At 42.5% G+C, this 15,641-nt stretch overlaps 1 protein-coding gene across 5 annotated transcripts in view; it reads left to right on the plus strand.

The window, feature by feature from the left end:
- The window catches only part of LOC129831194 (brain-specific angiogenesis inhibitor 1-associated protein 2-like), a 184,097-nt gene that overhangs the window by 159,601 nt on the left and 8,855 nt on the right, over positions 1 to 15,641 (plus strand). For 3 of the 5 annotated variants that reach the window (XM_055894317.1, XM_055894343.1, XM_055894334.1), the window contains exons 13-14: positions 4,639 to 4,792; positions 7,119 to 7,159. In XM_055894317.1, coding sequence (XP_055750292.1) covers positions 4,639 to 4,792; positions 7,119 to 7,159 — 195 coding nt within the window. Of the gene's footprint in view, positions 1 to 4,638; positions 4,793 to 7,118; positions 7,160 to 12,037; positions 13,856 to 15,641 lie in introns of those variants that run through there. The other 2 variants (XM_055894310.1, XM_055894325.1) reach the window with 2 other exon arrangements.

Here is a 15,641-nt window from a genome sequence, read left to right on the forward strand (position 1 = left end):
CAGCTAATATCCTAGCCAGTACTATACTGTTCAGGTGAAGTAAGTAGCTAATAACCTAGCCAGTACTATACCGTTCAGGTGGAGTAAGGAGCTAATATCCTAGCCAGGACTATACCGTTCAGGTGAAGTAAGCAACTAATATCCTAGCCAGTACTATACCGTTCAGGTGAAGTAACTAATATCCTATCCAGTACTATACCGTTCAGGTGAAGGAGCTAATATCCTAGCCAGTACTATACCGTTCAGGTGAAGTAAGCAGCTAATATCCTAGCCAGGACTATACCGTTCAGGTGAAGGAGCTAATATCCTAGCCAGTACTATACCGTTCAGGTGAAGGAGCTAATATCCTAGCCAGTACTATACCGTTCAGGTGAAGTAAGGAGCTAATATCCTAGCCAGGACTATACCGTTCAGGTGATGTAAGTAACTAATATCCTAGCCAGTACTATACCATTCAGGTGAAGTAAGTAACTAATATCCTAGCCAGTACTATACCGTTCAGGTGAAGTAAGTAACTAATATTCTAGCCAGGACTATACCGTTCGGGTGAAGGAGCTAATATCCTAGCCAGTACTATACCGTTCAGGTGAAGTAGATAATATCCTAGCCAGTACTATACCGTTCAGGTGAAGTAAGTAACTAATATCCTAGCCAGTACTATACCGTTCAGGTGAAGTAACTAATATCCTAGCCAGTACTATACTGTTCAGGTGAAGGAGCTAATATTCTAGCCAGTACTATACCGTTCAGGTGTAGTAAGGAGCTAATATCCTAGCCAGTACTATACCGTTCAGGTGAAGTAAGGAGCTAATATCCTAGCCAGTACTATACCGTTCAGGTGAAGGAGCTAATATTCTAGCCAGTACTATACCGTTCAGGTAAAGTAAGTAGCTAATATCCTAGCCAGTACTATACCGTTCAGGTGAAGGAGCTAATATTCTAGCCAGTACTATACCGTTCAGGTGAAGTAACTAATATCCTAGCCAGTACTATACCGTTCAGGTGAAGTAAGGAGCTAATATTCTAGCCAGTACTATACCGTTCAGGTGAAGTAACTAATATCCTAGCCAGTACTATACCGTTCAGGTGAAGTAAGTAACTAATATCCTAGCCAGTACTATACCGTTCAGGTGAAGTGAGTAACTAATATCCTAGCCAGTACTATACCGTTCAGGTGAAGTAAGTAACTAATTTCCTAGCCAGTACTATACCGTTCAGGTGAAGTAACTAATATCCTAGCCAGTACTATACCGTTCAGGTGAAGTAAGTAACTAATATCCTAGCCAGTACTATACCGTTCAGGTGAAGTAACTAATATCTTAGCCAGTACTATACCGTTCAGGTGAAGGAGCTAATATCCTATCCAGTACTATACCGTTCAGGTGAAGTAAGGAGCTAATATCCTAGCCAGTACTATACCGTTCAGGTGAAGTGAGTAACTAATATCCTAGCCAGTACTATACCGTTCAGGTGAAGTAGCTAATATCCTAGCCAGTACTATACCGTTCAGGTGAAGTAAGGAGCTAATATCCTAGCCAGGACTATACCGTTCAGGTGATGTAAGTAACTAATATCCTAGCCAGTACTATACCATTCAGGTGAAGTAAGTAACTAATATCCTAGCCAGTACTATACCGTTCAGGTGAAGTAAGTAACTAATATCCTAGCCAGGACTATACCGTTCGGGTGAAGGAGCTAATATCCTAGCCAGTACTATACCGTTCAGGTGAAGTAGATAATATCCTAGCCAGTACTATACCGTTCAGGTGAAGTAAGTAACTAATATCCTAGCCAGTACTATACCGTTCAGGTGAAGTAACTAATATCCTAGCCAGTACTATACTGTTCAGGTGAAGGAGCTAATATTCTAGCCAGTACTATACCGTTCAGGTGTAGTAAGGAGCTAATATCCTAGCCAGTACTATACCGTTCAGGTGAAGTAAGGAGCTAATATCCTAGCCAGTACTATACCGTTCAGGTGAAGGAGCTAATATTCTAGCCAGTACTATACCGTTCAGGTGAAGTAAGGAGCTAATATCCTAGCCAGTACTATACCGTTCAGGTGAAGGAGCTAATATTCTAGCCAGTACTATACCGTTCAGGTAAAGTAAGTAGCTAATATCCTAGCCAGTACTATACCGTTCAGGTGAAGTAAGGAGCTAATATTCTAGCCAGTACTATACCGTTCAGGTGAAGTAACTAATATCCTAGCCAGTACTATACCGTTCAGGTGAAGTAAGTAACTAATATCCTAGCCAGTACTATACCGTTCAGGTGAAGTGAGTAACTAATATCCTAGCCAGTACTATACCGTTCAGGTGAAGTAAGTAACTAATTTCCTAGCCAGTACTATACCGTTCAGGTGAAGTAACTAATATCCTAGCCAGTACTATACCGTTCAGGTGAAGTAAGTAACTAATATCCTAGCCAGTACTATACCGTTCAGGTGAAGTAACTAATATCTTAGCCAGTACTATACCGTTCAGGTGAAGGAGCTAATATCCTATCCAGTACTATACCGTTCAGGTGAAGTAAGGAGCTAATATCCTAGCCAGTACTATACCGTTCAGGTGAAGTAGATAATATCCTTGCCAGTACTATACCGTTCAGGTGAAGTAAGTAGCTAACATCCTAGCCAGTACTATACCGTTCAGGTGAAGTAGCTAATATCCTAGCCAGTACTATACCGTTCAGGTGAAGTAAGCAGCTAATATCCTAGCCAGTACTATACCGTTCAGGTGAAGTAAGCAGCTAATATCCTAGCCAGTACTATACTGTTCTGGTGAAGTAAGTAGCTAATAACCTAGCCAGTACTATACCGTTCAGGTGGAGTAAGGAGCTAATATCCTAGCCAGGACTATACCGTTCAGGTGAAGTAAGCAACTAATATCCTAGCCAGTACTATACCGTTCAGGTGAAGTAACTAATATCCTATCCAGTACTATACCGTTCAGGTGAAGGAGCTAATATCCTAGCCAGTACTATACCGTTCAGGTGAAGTAAGCAGCTAATATCCTAGCCAGGACTATACCGTTCAGGTGAAGGAGCTAATATCCTAGCCAGTACTATACCGTTCAGGTGAAGTAAGGAGCTAATATCCTAGCCAGGACTATACCGTTCAGGTGATGTAAGTAACTAATATCCTAGCCAGTACTATACCATTCAGGTGAAGTAAGTAACTAATATCCTAGCCAGTACTATACCGTTCAGGTGAAGTGAGTAACTAATATCCTAGCCAGTACTATACCGTTCAGGTGAAGTAGCTAATATCCTAGCCAGTACTATACCGTTCAGGTGAAGTAAGTAATATCCTAGCCAGTACTATACCGTTCAGGTGAAGTAGCTAATATCCTAGCCAGTACTATACCGTTCAGGTGAAGTAAGCAGCTAATATCCTAGCCAGTACTATACCGTTCAGGTGAAGTGAGTAACTAATATCCTAGCCAGTACTATACTGTTCAGGTGAAGTAGATAATATCCTTGCCAGTACAATACCGTTCAGGTGAAGTAAGTAACTAATATCCTAGCCAGTACTATACCGATCAGGTGAAGTAAGTAACTTCGGCGATGTCATCTACAAAATAGCTTCCAATACTCTACTCAGCAAACTGGATGCAGTTTATCACAGTGCCATCCGTTTTGTTACTAAAGCACCTTATACGACCCACCACTGCGACCTGTATGCCCTAGTCGGCTGGCCCTCGCTACATGTTCGTCGTCAGACCCACTGGCTCCAGGTCATCTACAAGGCTATGCTAGGTAAAGTGCCACCTTATCTCAGTTCACTGGTCACGATGGCTACACCCACCCGTAGCACGCGCTCCAGCAGGTGTATCTCACTGATCATCCCTAAAGCCAAAACCTCATTTGGACGCCTTTCCTTCCAGTTCTCTGCTGCCTGCGACTGGAACGAATTGCAAAAATCTCTGAAGTTGGAGACTTTTATCTCCCTCAACAACTTTAAAAATCTGCTATCCGAGCAGCTAACCGATCGCTGCAGCTGTACATAGTCCATCTGTAAACTACCCACCCAATTTACCTACCTCACCCCCATACTGCTTTTATTTATTTACTTTTCTGCTCTTTTGCACACCAGTATCTCTTCTTGCACATGATCATCTGATGATTTATCACTCCAGTGTTAATCTGCTAAATTGTAATTATTCGATTTATTGCCTACCTCATGCCTTTTGCACACATTGTATATAGATTCTCTTTTTTCTACCATGTTATTGACTTGTTTATTGTTTACTCCATGTGTAACTCTGTGTTGTTGTCTGTTCACACTGCTATGCTTTATCTTGGCCAGGTCGCAGTTGCAAATGAGAACTTGTTCTCAACTAGCCTACCTGGTTAAATAAAGGTGAAATAAAAAAAAATAATAATAATAATATCCTAGCCAGTACTATACCGTTCAGGTGAAGGAGCTAATATCCTAGCCAGTACTATACCGTTCAGGTGAAGTAAGTAACTAATATCCTAGCCAGTACTATACCGTTCAGGTGAAGTAAGTAATATCCTAGCCAGTACTATACTGTTCAGGCTGGAACAATAATATGATAATGTCCAGTACCATCTCATCTCTTCACGGTCAGTAAAGATTGATTTGATTGACTGAAGGATTGCTGTCCCCTCCAGTCTGCACCATGGGAAGAGCAGCAGCACCGGGAACCTGCTAGAGAGCGACATGTCTCTGCCCATGCCCGACTACGGCCTGACTGCCCGCCTGCTGGCACAGAGCCTGGCACAGAGCAGACCCAGGCCCTACAGCATGGCAGGCTTTACCACACAGGTCAGTGTTTGCGAGCGAACACGCAGTCGGACAGATGCTGACACACAGATGGAAGGACGCTGACACACACCAGGCCACGGCCCTAAAACCATTTTCTCTACACAACTGAAACAGACAGCCATATACTTCTAAAGACACACGACAAACACAATCTCCCACTCAGAACACGCCCTCTTCCCAGTAATCCACTGTGGTTGATTCAGTCTGGAGAGTGGAGGTGTCTGATTGGCTATCTGGAGGACTCCAGTCAGTTTGGTGTATTGTTCTGTTAACACCATGTACTGTAAGGAGTAATACTGCAGGAGAACACAGGGATATAGTCTAGGAACATGGCTCTGGCGCCATCTGCTGGAGGCTCTCTTTCAATAACTGCTTTTATTCATGAGAGTTTCTGAAAGTACATCTATAAAATAGACACTGTGTGAGTGATCATACATGACCATACTTGGGGCTCCCGAGTGGCTCAGCGATCCGAGGCACTGCGTCTCAGTGCTAGAGGCATCACTACAGACCCTGGTTCGATTCCAGACTATCACAACCAGCTGTGATTCGGAATCTCATAGGGTGGCGCACAATTGGCCCAGCGTTGTTAGGGTTTGGCCCGGGGTAGGCCGTCATTGTAAATAAGAATTGGTTCTTAACTGACCTTGGCTCAACTTACCTTGGCTCCTTGTAGCCACAAGGTCCTTTTGATGCTGCACTCGCGTAACAGGTGTTCAGCCTGCCACATAGTTTCCTTTTGGATAGCAATGTAATCCGCCATAATCGGCGTCCCAAAAAGTCCGATTACCGATTGTTATGAAAACATGAAATCGGCCTAATTAATCGGCCTCTATTAGGAGTGTTCTAATGTGTTCTAATACATTTTAATTTATTTTTATTTTTAATCCCAGCCCCCGTCCCCACAGGAGGCCGTTTGTCTTTTGGTAGGCCGTCATTGTAAATAAGAACTGACTTGCCCAGTTCAATAAAGGTTCAATAAAACAAAATGTATTAAGAAACTGTGTTAAGGAGTGTTCTAATGAAGGAATGAACTGTGTGTTAAGGAGTGTTCTAATGAAGGAATGAACTGTGTGTTAAGGAGTGTTCTAATGTAGGAATGAACTGTGTGTTAAGGAGTGTTCTAATGAAGGGATGAACTGTGTGTTAAGGAGTGTTCTAATGAAGGAATGAACTGTGTGTTAAGGAATGTTCTAATGAAGGAATGAACTGTGTGTTAAGGAGTGTTCTAATGAAGGAATGAACTGTGTGTTAAGGAGTGTTCTAATGTAGGAATGAACTGTGTGTTAAGGAGTGTTCTAATGTAGGAATGAACTGTGTGTTAAGGAGTGTTCTAATGAAGGAATGAACTGTGTGTTAAGGAGTGTTCTAATGTAGGAATGAACTGTGTGTTAAGGAGTGTTCTAATGTAGGAATGAACTGTGTGTTAAGGAGTGTTCTAATGAAGGAATGAACTGTGTGTTAAGGAGTGTTCTAATGTAGGAATGAACTGTGTGTTAAGGAGTGTTCTAATGAAGGAATGAACTGTGTGTTAAGGAGTGTTCTAATGTAGGAATGAACTGTGTGTTAAGGAGTGTTCTAATGTAGGAATGAACTGTGTGTTAAGGAGTGTTCTAATGTAGGAATGAACTGTGTGTTAAGGAGTGTTCTAATGTAGGAATGAACTGTGTGTTAAGGAGTGTTCTAATGAAGGAATGAACTGTGTGTTAAGGAGTGTTCTAATGAAGGAATGAACTGTGTGTTAAGGAGTGTTCTAATGAAGGAATGAACTGTGTGTTAAGGAGTGTTCTAATGAAGGAATGAACTGTGTGTTAAGGAGTGTTCTAATGAAGGAATGAACTGTGTGTTAAGGAGTGTTCTAATGTAGGAATGAACTGTGTGTTAAGGAGTGTTCTAATGAAGGAATGAACTGTGTGTTAAGGAGTGTTCTAATGTAGGAATGAACTGTGTGTTAAGAAGTGTTCTAATGAAGGAATTAACTGTGTGTTAAGGAGTGTTCTAATGTAGGAATGAACTGTGTGTTAAGGAGTGTTCTAATGTAGGAATGAACTGTGTGTTAAGGAGTGTTCTAATGTAGGAATGAACTGTGTGTTAAGGAGTGTTCTAATGTAGGAATGAACTGTGTGTTAAGGAGTGTTCTAATGTAGGAATGAACTGTGTGTTAAGGAGTGTTCTAATGTAGGAATGAACTGTGTGTTAAGGAGGGTTCTAATGTAGGAATGAACTGTGTGTTAAGGAGGGTTCTAATGTAGGAATGAACTGTGTGTTAAGGAGGGTTCTAATGTAGGAATGAACTGTGTCATGATAATGTTCTTTTCCATTTCAGCCTGCTCTTGAGGACTATGACAGTCGCTTTGCTGCTGCAAGGTAAGAACCTTATTATCAACCGTCCTGAACTACTGACCTGGTAGTTACATTGAGTGGTATGAATGACTGATCACGATGTAGTATGAATGTGAACTACTGTACTGACCTGGTAGTTACATTGAGTGGTATGAATGACTGATCACAATGTAGTATGATTGTGAACTACTGTACCTACCTGGTAGTTACATTGAGTGCTATGAATGACTGATCACGATGTAGTATGAATGTGAACTACTGACCTGGTAGTTACATTGAGTGGTATGAATGACTGATCACGATGTAGTATGAATGTGAACTACTGACCTGGTAGTTACATTGAGTGCTATGAATGACTGATCACGATGTAGTATGAATGTGAACTACTGACCTGGTAGTTACATTGAGTGGTATGAATGACTGATCACGATGTAGTATGAATGTGAACTACTGACCTGGTAGTTACATTGAGTGCTATGAATGACTGATCACGATGTAGTATGAATGTGAACTACTGACCTGGTAGTTACATTGAGTGCTATGAATGACTGATCACGATGTAGTATGAATGTGAACTACTGTACTGACCTGGTAGTTACATTGAGTGGTATGAATGACTGATCACGATGTAGTATGAATGTGAACTACTGTTCCTACCTGGTAGTTACATTGAGTGGTATGAATGACTGATCACGATGTAGTATGAATGTGAACTACTGACCTGGTAGTTACATTGAGTGGTATGAATGACTGATCACGATGTAGTATGAATGTGAACTACTGACCTGGTAGTTACATTGAGTGCTATGAATGACTGATCACGATGTAGTATGAATGTGAACTACTGACCTGGTAGTTACATTGAGTGGTATGAATGACTGATCACGATGTAGTATGAATGTGAACTACAGTACTGACCTGGTAGTTACATTGAGTGGTATGAATGACTGATCACGATGTAGTATGATTGTGAACTACTGTACCTACCTGGTAGTTACATTGAGTGGTATGAATGACTGATCACGATGTAGTATGAATGTGAACTACTGACCTGGTAGTTACATTGAGTGCTATGAATGACTGATCACGATGTAGTATGAATGTGAACTACTGTACTGACCTGGTAGTTACATTGAATGGTATGAATGACTGATCACGATGTAGTATGAATGTGAACTACTGTTCCTACCTGGTAGTTACATTGAGTGGTATGAATGACTGATCACGATGTAGTATGAATGTGAACTACTGTTCCTACCTGGTAGTTACATTGAGTTGTATGAATGACTGATCACGATGTAGTATGAATGTGAACTACTGTACTGACCTGGTAGTTACATTGAGTGGTATGAATGACTGATCACGATGTAGTATGAATGACTAGATACACAGCACTGACTAGACTGGGATATGAGAGTAAAAATAAAACTAACATGAACTAAAATATAAGCGCAACATGAGTTACAGTTCATATGAGGAAATCATTCAATTGGAATAAATTCATTAGGCCCTAATATATGGATTTCACACTACTGGGAATACAGATATGCATCTGTTGGTCAGAGATACCTTAAGTAGGGGTGTGGATCAGAAAACCAGTCAGCATCTGGTGTGAACATGATTTGCCTCATGCAGCACGACATCACCTTCCCATAGAGTTGATCAGGCTGTTGATTGAGGCCTGTGGAATAGCTGTGCAAAGTTGCTGGATATTGGCGGAACCTGGAACACGCTGTTGTACACGTTGATCCAGAGCATCCCAAGCATGCTCAATGGATGACATGTCTGGTGAGTATGCAGGCCATGAAAGAACTGGCACATTTTCAGCTTCCAGGAATTGTGTACAGATCCTTGCGACATGGGGCCGTACATTATCATGCTGAAACATGAGGTGATGGTGATGGATGAATGGAACAACAATGGGCCTCAGGATCTCAACATGGTATCTCTGTGCATTCAATTTGCCATCAATTAAAATGCAATTGTTGTCCTTATTTTATGCCTGCACATACCATAACCCCTCCGCCACCATGGGGCACCCCGTTCACAACATTGACATCAGCAAACCACTCGCCTACACAACGCCATGTCTGCCATCTGCTCGGTACAGTTGAAACCGGGATTCATCTGTGAAGAGCACACTTCTCCAGCGTGCCATTGGCCAGCGAAGTCTGTTACGACGCCTGTCAGGTCACGACCCTAATTAGGACTACAAGTATGCAAATGAGCTTCCCTGAGACTGTTTCTGACAGTTTTTGCATAAGTTCTTCGGTTGTGCAAACCCTCAGTTTCATCAGTTGTCCGGGTGGCTGGTCTCAGACAATACCGCAGGTAAAGAAGCTGGATGTGGAGGTCCTGGGCTGGCGTGGCTACACGTGGTCTGTGGTTGTGAGGCCGGTTGGATGGACTGCCAAATACTCCAAAACAACATTGGACGCAGCTTATGGTAGAGAAATGAACATGAAATTCTCTGGCAACAGCTCTTGTGGACATTCCTGCAGTCAGCATGCCAATTTCACACACCCTCAAAACTTGGGACATCTGTAGCATTGTGTTGTGTGACAAAACTGCACATTTTAGAGTGGCCTTCTATTGTCACCAGCACAAGATGCACCTGTGTAATGATCATGCTGTTTAATCAGTTCCTTGATATGCCACACCTGTCAGGTGGATGGATTATCTTGGCAAAAGAGAAATTCTCACTAACTGGGAGGTAAACAAATTTGTGCACAGAATTTGAGAGAAATAAGCTGTTTTCTGCGTATAGAAAAATTCGGAACTTTTACTTCAGCTCATGAAACATGGGACCAACACTTTACATGTTGTGTTTATATTTTGGTTCAGTATAGATCATTAAAGACCGATATTGCTTTGATGTGGAAGTTTAGTTGTTTAGTCGGAGTTAAAACTTGGAGACACTGCAGCTCTTCAGGCTTTGGATAAAAGTGTCTGCTAAATGGCATATATTATATAAGACCAGTCTTGGATGTCCAGCTCTGAGGAAGCTTTCATTTCTCCTCTTTTTGGGTCTTGCTTGCTTTTTCCTCAGACTCCATAGCTGCTATATTGACTTGTGTTATTTAATGACAACAGCATTTCATATAACTAGTGTCTATAGTGCACTACTTTTGACCAGAGCCCTATGGGCCCTTTTCAGAAGCAGTGCAGCTAATTAGGAATAGGGTTCCATTTGGGACAGAGTTAGTTAATTGTAATCCAATCAGAAGTCAGATCCACTGCTGTGGGAGGAGAGGTTAACCTAGGTTAATCTGAAGAGATTGATTTATTTCTGTCTGTCTGACGATGGGGAAGGTGTGTGTGCGTGTGTTTACTTGTATGTATGTGTGTTGTGACATCGAATTACATCATTCTGACCCCATGTTGACATCACTGCTTGGTGAGGCTGGAGCTCTGATGAGCTCTGGTCTGGCGCTCCAAGTCCTTCTACATAGAGTTTGATAGAGAGCTCTTTTTTGCATCTTTGCCATAATGGCTTCTGTGACAGCATTGGTAGCACCATTGAGGGATTTCTCCATTTTAAAGGAAAACTCCACCCAAAAGTGATCTTTTGGTATTTGTTTCATTAGTCCATTGTTGACGTAGTACCAAAAACGTTTTACTTGTCAGCAATCAAGTTTTCAACATATGTAACTTCAACCAAAACTTTTGGGGGACTTTGTCAACAATGGACTACTGAAACAAATACCAAAAGATCGCTTTTGGGTGGAGTTTTCCTCTAAAAGAAAGAAGGCAATTTCTTCTTCTTCTTCTATTGACAGTCGGTCAACAAACTGAAATGATCAACACTGCCACCTGTAGTCTGTTGTCTGAACAGGTATAAATCCAAGGTTGGCTATTTACAACCACCTCCATTTATATAATGTTTGTTCCATCATTCATTGGCTGATCCCTCCTGATGATCTGGATGGAATTATGTGATCCTTCCATAACCAATAGGAAGTCCCACCCAGTTGACTACTTCAAAATGGTGAATGTCCTCAATGGAGCTGTCCATGCTAAAACAGGCTTTGTTGCACTTGAGCTGTCTATCCAAGTCTATGGTCGTTTCACATACTCCTTTTGTTCCTGAATATCTGATTCTGGGTCAGATCTTGTATTTATAGACCTAACGGGCCCAGGGTATCTCCACCCTAGAGGCACTGAACTCATCTTACACCAGACCCCCACTGCCAACCAGATGACTTGGATTACCTCATCACAAATGGCCTCTAGGTTACTTGGGTTGAATTTGCATATTGTTCAAAAAGACAAGTGATTCTGTGAAACATTCAAATTATCAATACATTCAATTTCTTTACCCTTCAAAAGTTAGTTTTCTGCTATCATCATTAATATTCAGATAGTGATATAGAGGCCTGGATCGTGTTCATTAGGTTACCAAACGGAGGAAAACTGACTGAAACAAGTGGTACTAACCTGGACTTGTACAATAAGAAATGCAAATGTCTGTTGCAAAGCATTTTATGTGTCCTAATGAACATGACCCTGATGAAGGGAGTCCCATCTCGGTAACTATGGCAGCCAGGTGTGTTTTGGTGTGGGAGGTTTAGGTGGGAGGGAGGTACTTGCTACTCATGGTGCGTGTTTGGGATGGACGACACTGCAGTCTGACTGTGCAGAACCACTCATCTCCAACTTACCACTGATCACTACTCATCGTGTGATCAAGATGAGTGATTCTGTGCCTTGTTCAAACTGATCCACTCAAAACACGCTGATGGTACAGCACCCCTCTCCTCCCTACACCGCTCCTCCCAAATCCACCCCTGCCTGCCTGCCTTCCTTGCCTTGTGGCTGTCTTGTCCCTCCATCTTCTCTCAGAGTGTGTCACTTCTCTTCCCACCTGGCAAGCTTCCTTTCTCTTTGTTCCTTGTTCCACAGTTCTGATCCCGATGGCAAATTGATTTCGACAGTGTGAGAACAGACAGAGACAGCTCCCTACCGGATAGCGCAGGGGCCTCCCCCTCTCTTCCCAGCCCCCCCTCCCCTTCCAGTCTCTCCCCAACAATCTCACCACTTAGTCTCTCCCCCTTAATCTCTCCACCTCAATCTCACCCCTTAGACTCTCCCCCTTAGTCTCTCCCCCTCGGTCTCCCCTTAGTCTCTCCCTTAGTCTCCTCCCTGTCTCTCCCCTCAGTCTCCCTGTATCCCCCTCCTCCCCCCTGCTTCCACGCACTCCTTCTCCAAGTGGAAGAGCTCCAAGTCTCATCCCTCCTTTCTGTCCTTTCTTCCTCTCCTTGATCCCTCCTTCACTCCTTCCTTCCTCGGGTCGGTGGCGGTGACAGTGGCGGTTGGTGGGTAGAGGATGAGGAGGGCGCTGAGAGGGAGAGCCAGGGAGGAGCCCATCCACCAATCGGCTTGCAGCGTTTCCCACTCTGAACTCTAAACTTTGAACTTCTCTATCTAATCAATGTCCGTGCGAGAGACAAAATGGACACTACTAACTCTCAATCTCAAACAAGAGACTGCCTTTGCCACTGCTTGTCTTTGACTTTCATGCATGTACATGGTTGTGTCATTTTGTTCAATCTGAAAAGACATGTTCGTGTACGGTACAAGTGCCAAAAATATCAACATTGTATACAGTCATTGTACTCACTCAGCCACTGGACTAAACTGCTTTTCTAAAGCACGTGGAATGACTAAACATGATGATGGAGACTTTGGATGTGTCAAATGGAACCCTATTCCCTATGTACAATTTGACCAGGGCCCTTAGGGGCCCTTCTATAGGGAAGGGGTGCTATTTGGGACATAGCCTTTGTTTGCAGTGAGGCTGTGCAGATATTCTGTCTGTTGTTCCTTTGATATGCACTATGTGGCGCTGCACTCATTGCCTGGTGTGACCTGTCAACGCTGATGTCGATTTGAGGTTTTTGTCGACTGCGTCATTATGCCTTACTTCTGAAATGTTCCTTTTTTCTGTGGTAGTTTAATGTGCAACTTAGGTTGTGGAATATAAATATCATAGTTTAACTTGGACACCCCTTCAAATTTGACACAAGAATCACTTTTGTTTTATCAACTTTTGTCTGGGTGATTATTACCATCCCAGACGAATTTCGTATTTTTCTCTTCTTATGATTCTTTAAATCAAGATGATTATTTAGAAAAAAATATTAATAAATGTTTCACAGTGCAAAATATATCTGGTTTCAAATCACACTATATACATCCAGTCCCTTCTAGGACCTCCTCCCAGCCATCCCATGAGTGGTCAGTCTGAAATATTAATTTTCCTTGAAATACTCCTTGATGGACCTCAGTTTGGACCTTTTCTGACCCCTAAATATGCTCTTTCAGCAGTTGGGGCAGTCATCATTGACCCCTCTACAACTATTTGAACCTTCCATGACCTTTGTCTAATTTTCTCCATAACTGCTGTGATCTAGTTGAAGGAAAGTACAAACAATATGTTTAATAATATGATTATCATCGTATGTTCTGAGTGATTATGTCCTTTTTTGGTCTTCATTTCTTTGAAAAATGCGTTAAGTGTTGTTGTAAAAAGATTTCCAGAAAAATACAAAATATTTATTTGAATAATATAAAAAGTAATTATTATCTTTGAGCATGCTACAGCGCAATGATCAGAAATGTGATACTATTGAACTTTGACATTGAATGTATGGTGACTTTTTACAAAAAGTATTCTAAATAAAACATATCTATATATTAATAAACAGTTTGTTCAGACGAGAGATCTGTCAAATTAATGACTTAAAAAATATATATTTTTGAAATTATTTTATAAAAAGTATACAGTAATCCCTCGTTTATCGCGGGGGTTACGTTCCGAAAATGACCCGCGATAAGTGAAATCCGCGAAATAGAAAACTTTTTTTTTTTTTACAATTAGCAACTATTACATGTATACAAATACAGTGACTCACGTGTAGGCCGTTTCACTGCTCTTCAGACTGGGCCGCTGCATCCTGACTGCGCTCTGCAGTGTTCTCTTCTGAAGCCCGCGGTGCAGGTGTGTTTGTTCGGGAGAAGAACATAGTGATAGGCAGCTGTTGTCGCTCTTTTTTCTTCTTTGCAAAAAGATCCTTGTACACCGACATGCCACCATGTTTTTTGAGTTTTTAGCGAATCAGAATGCAGAGCACAATGCACCAAAAAAAAAAAAAAAAATGCATTATGAAAATCCGCGAAATAGCGAATCCGCGATAAGTGAACCGCGAAGTGGCGAGGGATCACTGTATATATTTTTTTTGATTGACATCAGTATGTTTTGGACCAGTACTGGCCAAACTTGTTCTTCTTTCTGCCATCTTTTTAATTTGTGAATCATCACTCATCACATAATTTCCCACATATGAAGTATTGTCATGGCGTCTGCATCGTCCACACCTCATCCTCTATGCACTACCTCTGGCATCCCATAGCAACCAAGCTCTGATCGCCACGTCATCATGATGTGATTTGAACCATTTGAGTATCAGTGTGTGTGGTGAATGTGTGTGTTTGTGAATGGCACTATAGATGTGTTCCTTTCCTTCCTGCCTCCTCTCCTTTCCTTCCTACCTCCTTTCCCTTCCTGCCTCCTCTCCTTTCCTTCCTGCCTCCTCTCCTTTCCTTCCTGCCTCCTCTCCTTTCCCTTCCTGCATCCTTTCCTTCCTGCATCCTTTCCTTCCTGCATCCTTTCCTTCCTGCCTCCTCTCCTTTCCCTTCCTGCCTCCTCTCCTTTCCCTTCCTGCCTCCTCTCCTTTTCCTTCCTGCCTCCTCTCCTTTCCTTCCTGCCTCCTCCTTCTTTAGACAGTATGTCTCTAGTTTTGCTGCCATGTGAATATAATCCTGGTTTGTATGAGGGTTATAGCCTGAAGCCGTAGGACGCATCCCAAACGTCACCCATATTCCCTGCACAGTGCACTACTTTTGGGCTCCCGAGTGGCGCAGCGGTCTAAGGCACTGTATCTCAGCAGTCACTACAGACACCCTGGTTTGATTCCAGGCTGTATCACAACCAGCCGTGATTGGAAGTCACATAGGTCGCCGCACAATTGGCCCAGCATCGTCCGGGTTTGGCCGGTGTAGGCCGTCACTGTAAATAAGAATTTGTTCTTAACTGACTTGCCTAGTTTAAATAAAGGTTTAATTTAAAATATATATATTTGACCAGGGCCCATATAGGGTGTAATTTGGGACGCTGCCCTAGTTTCTGTCTCTGTGGATGTAGATCTAGTAGAGCAGTGGTTCCCAAACTGTTTCTGTTACTGTACCACCAACTGAATTCTGCTGTGCCCGGAGTACCCCCCCCCCCCCCCCCCCCCCCCCCCGTGCATTTTACCAATAACCCTGTGGTCTCATGAGTCTTTTCAAGTACCCCCTGTGTATAGTCCTAGTACCCCTGTGTATAGTCCTAGTACCCCTGTGTATAGTCCTAGTACCCCCTGTGTATAGTCCTAGTACCCCCCGTGTATAGTCCTAGTACCCCCCGTGTATAGTCCTAGTACCCCCCGTGTATATAGTCCTAGTACCC

Source organism: Salvelinus fontinalis, chromosome 2, assembly GCF_029448725.1.
Source record: "Salvelinus fontinalis isolate EN_2023a chromosome 2, ASM2944872v1, whole genome shotgun sequence".
NCBI classification, from domain to species: domain Eukaryota; kingdom Metazoa; phylum Chordata; class Actinopteri; order Salmoniformes; family Salmonidae; genus Salvelinus; species Salvelinus fontinalis.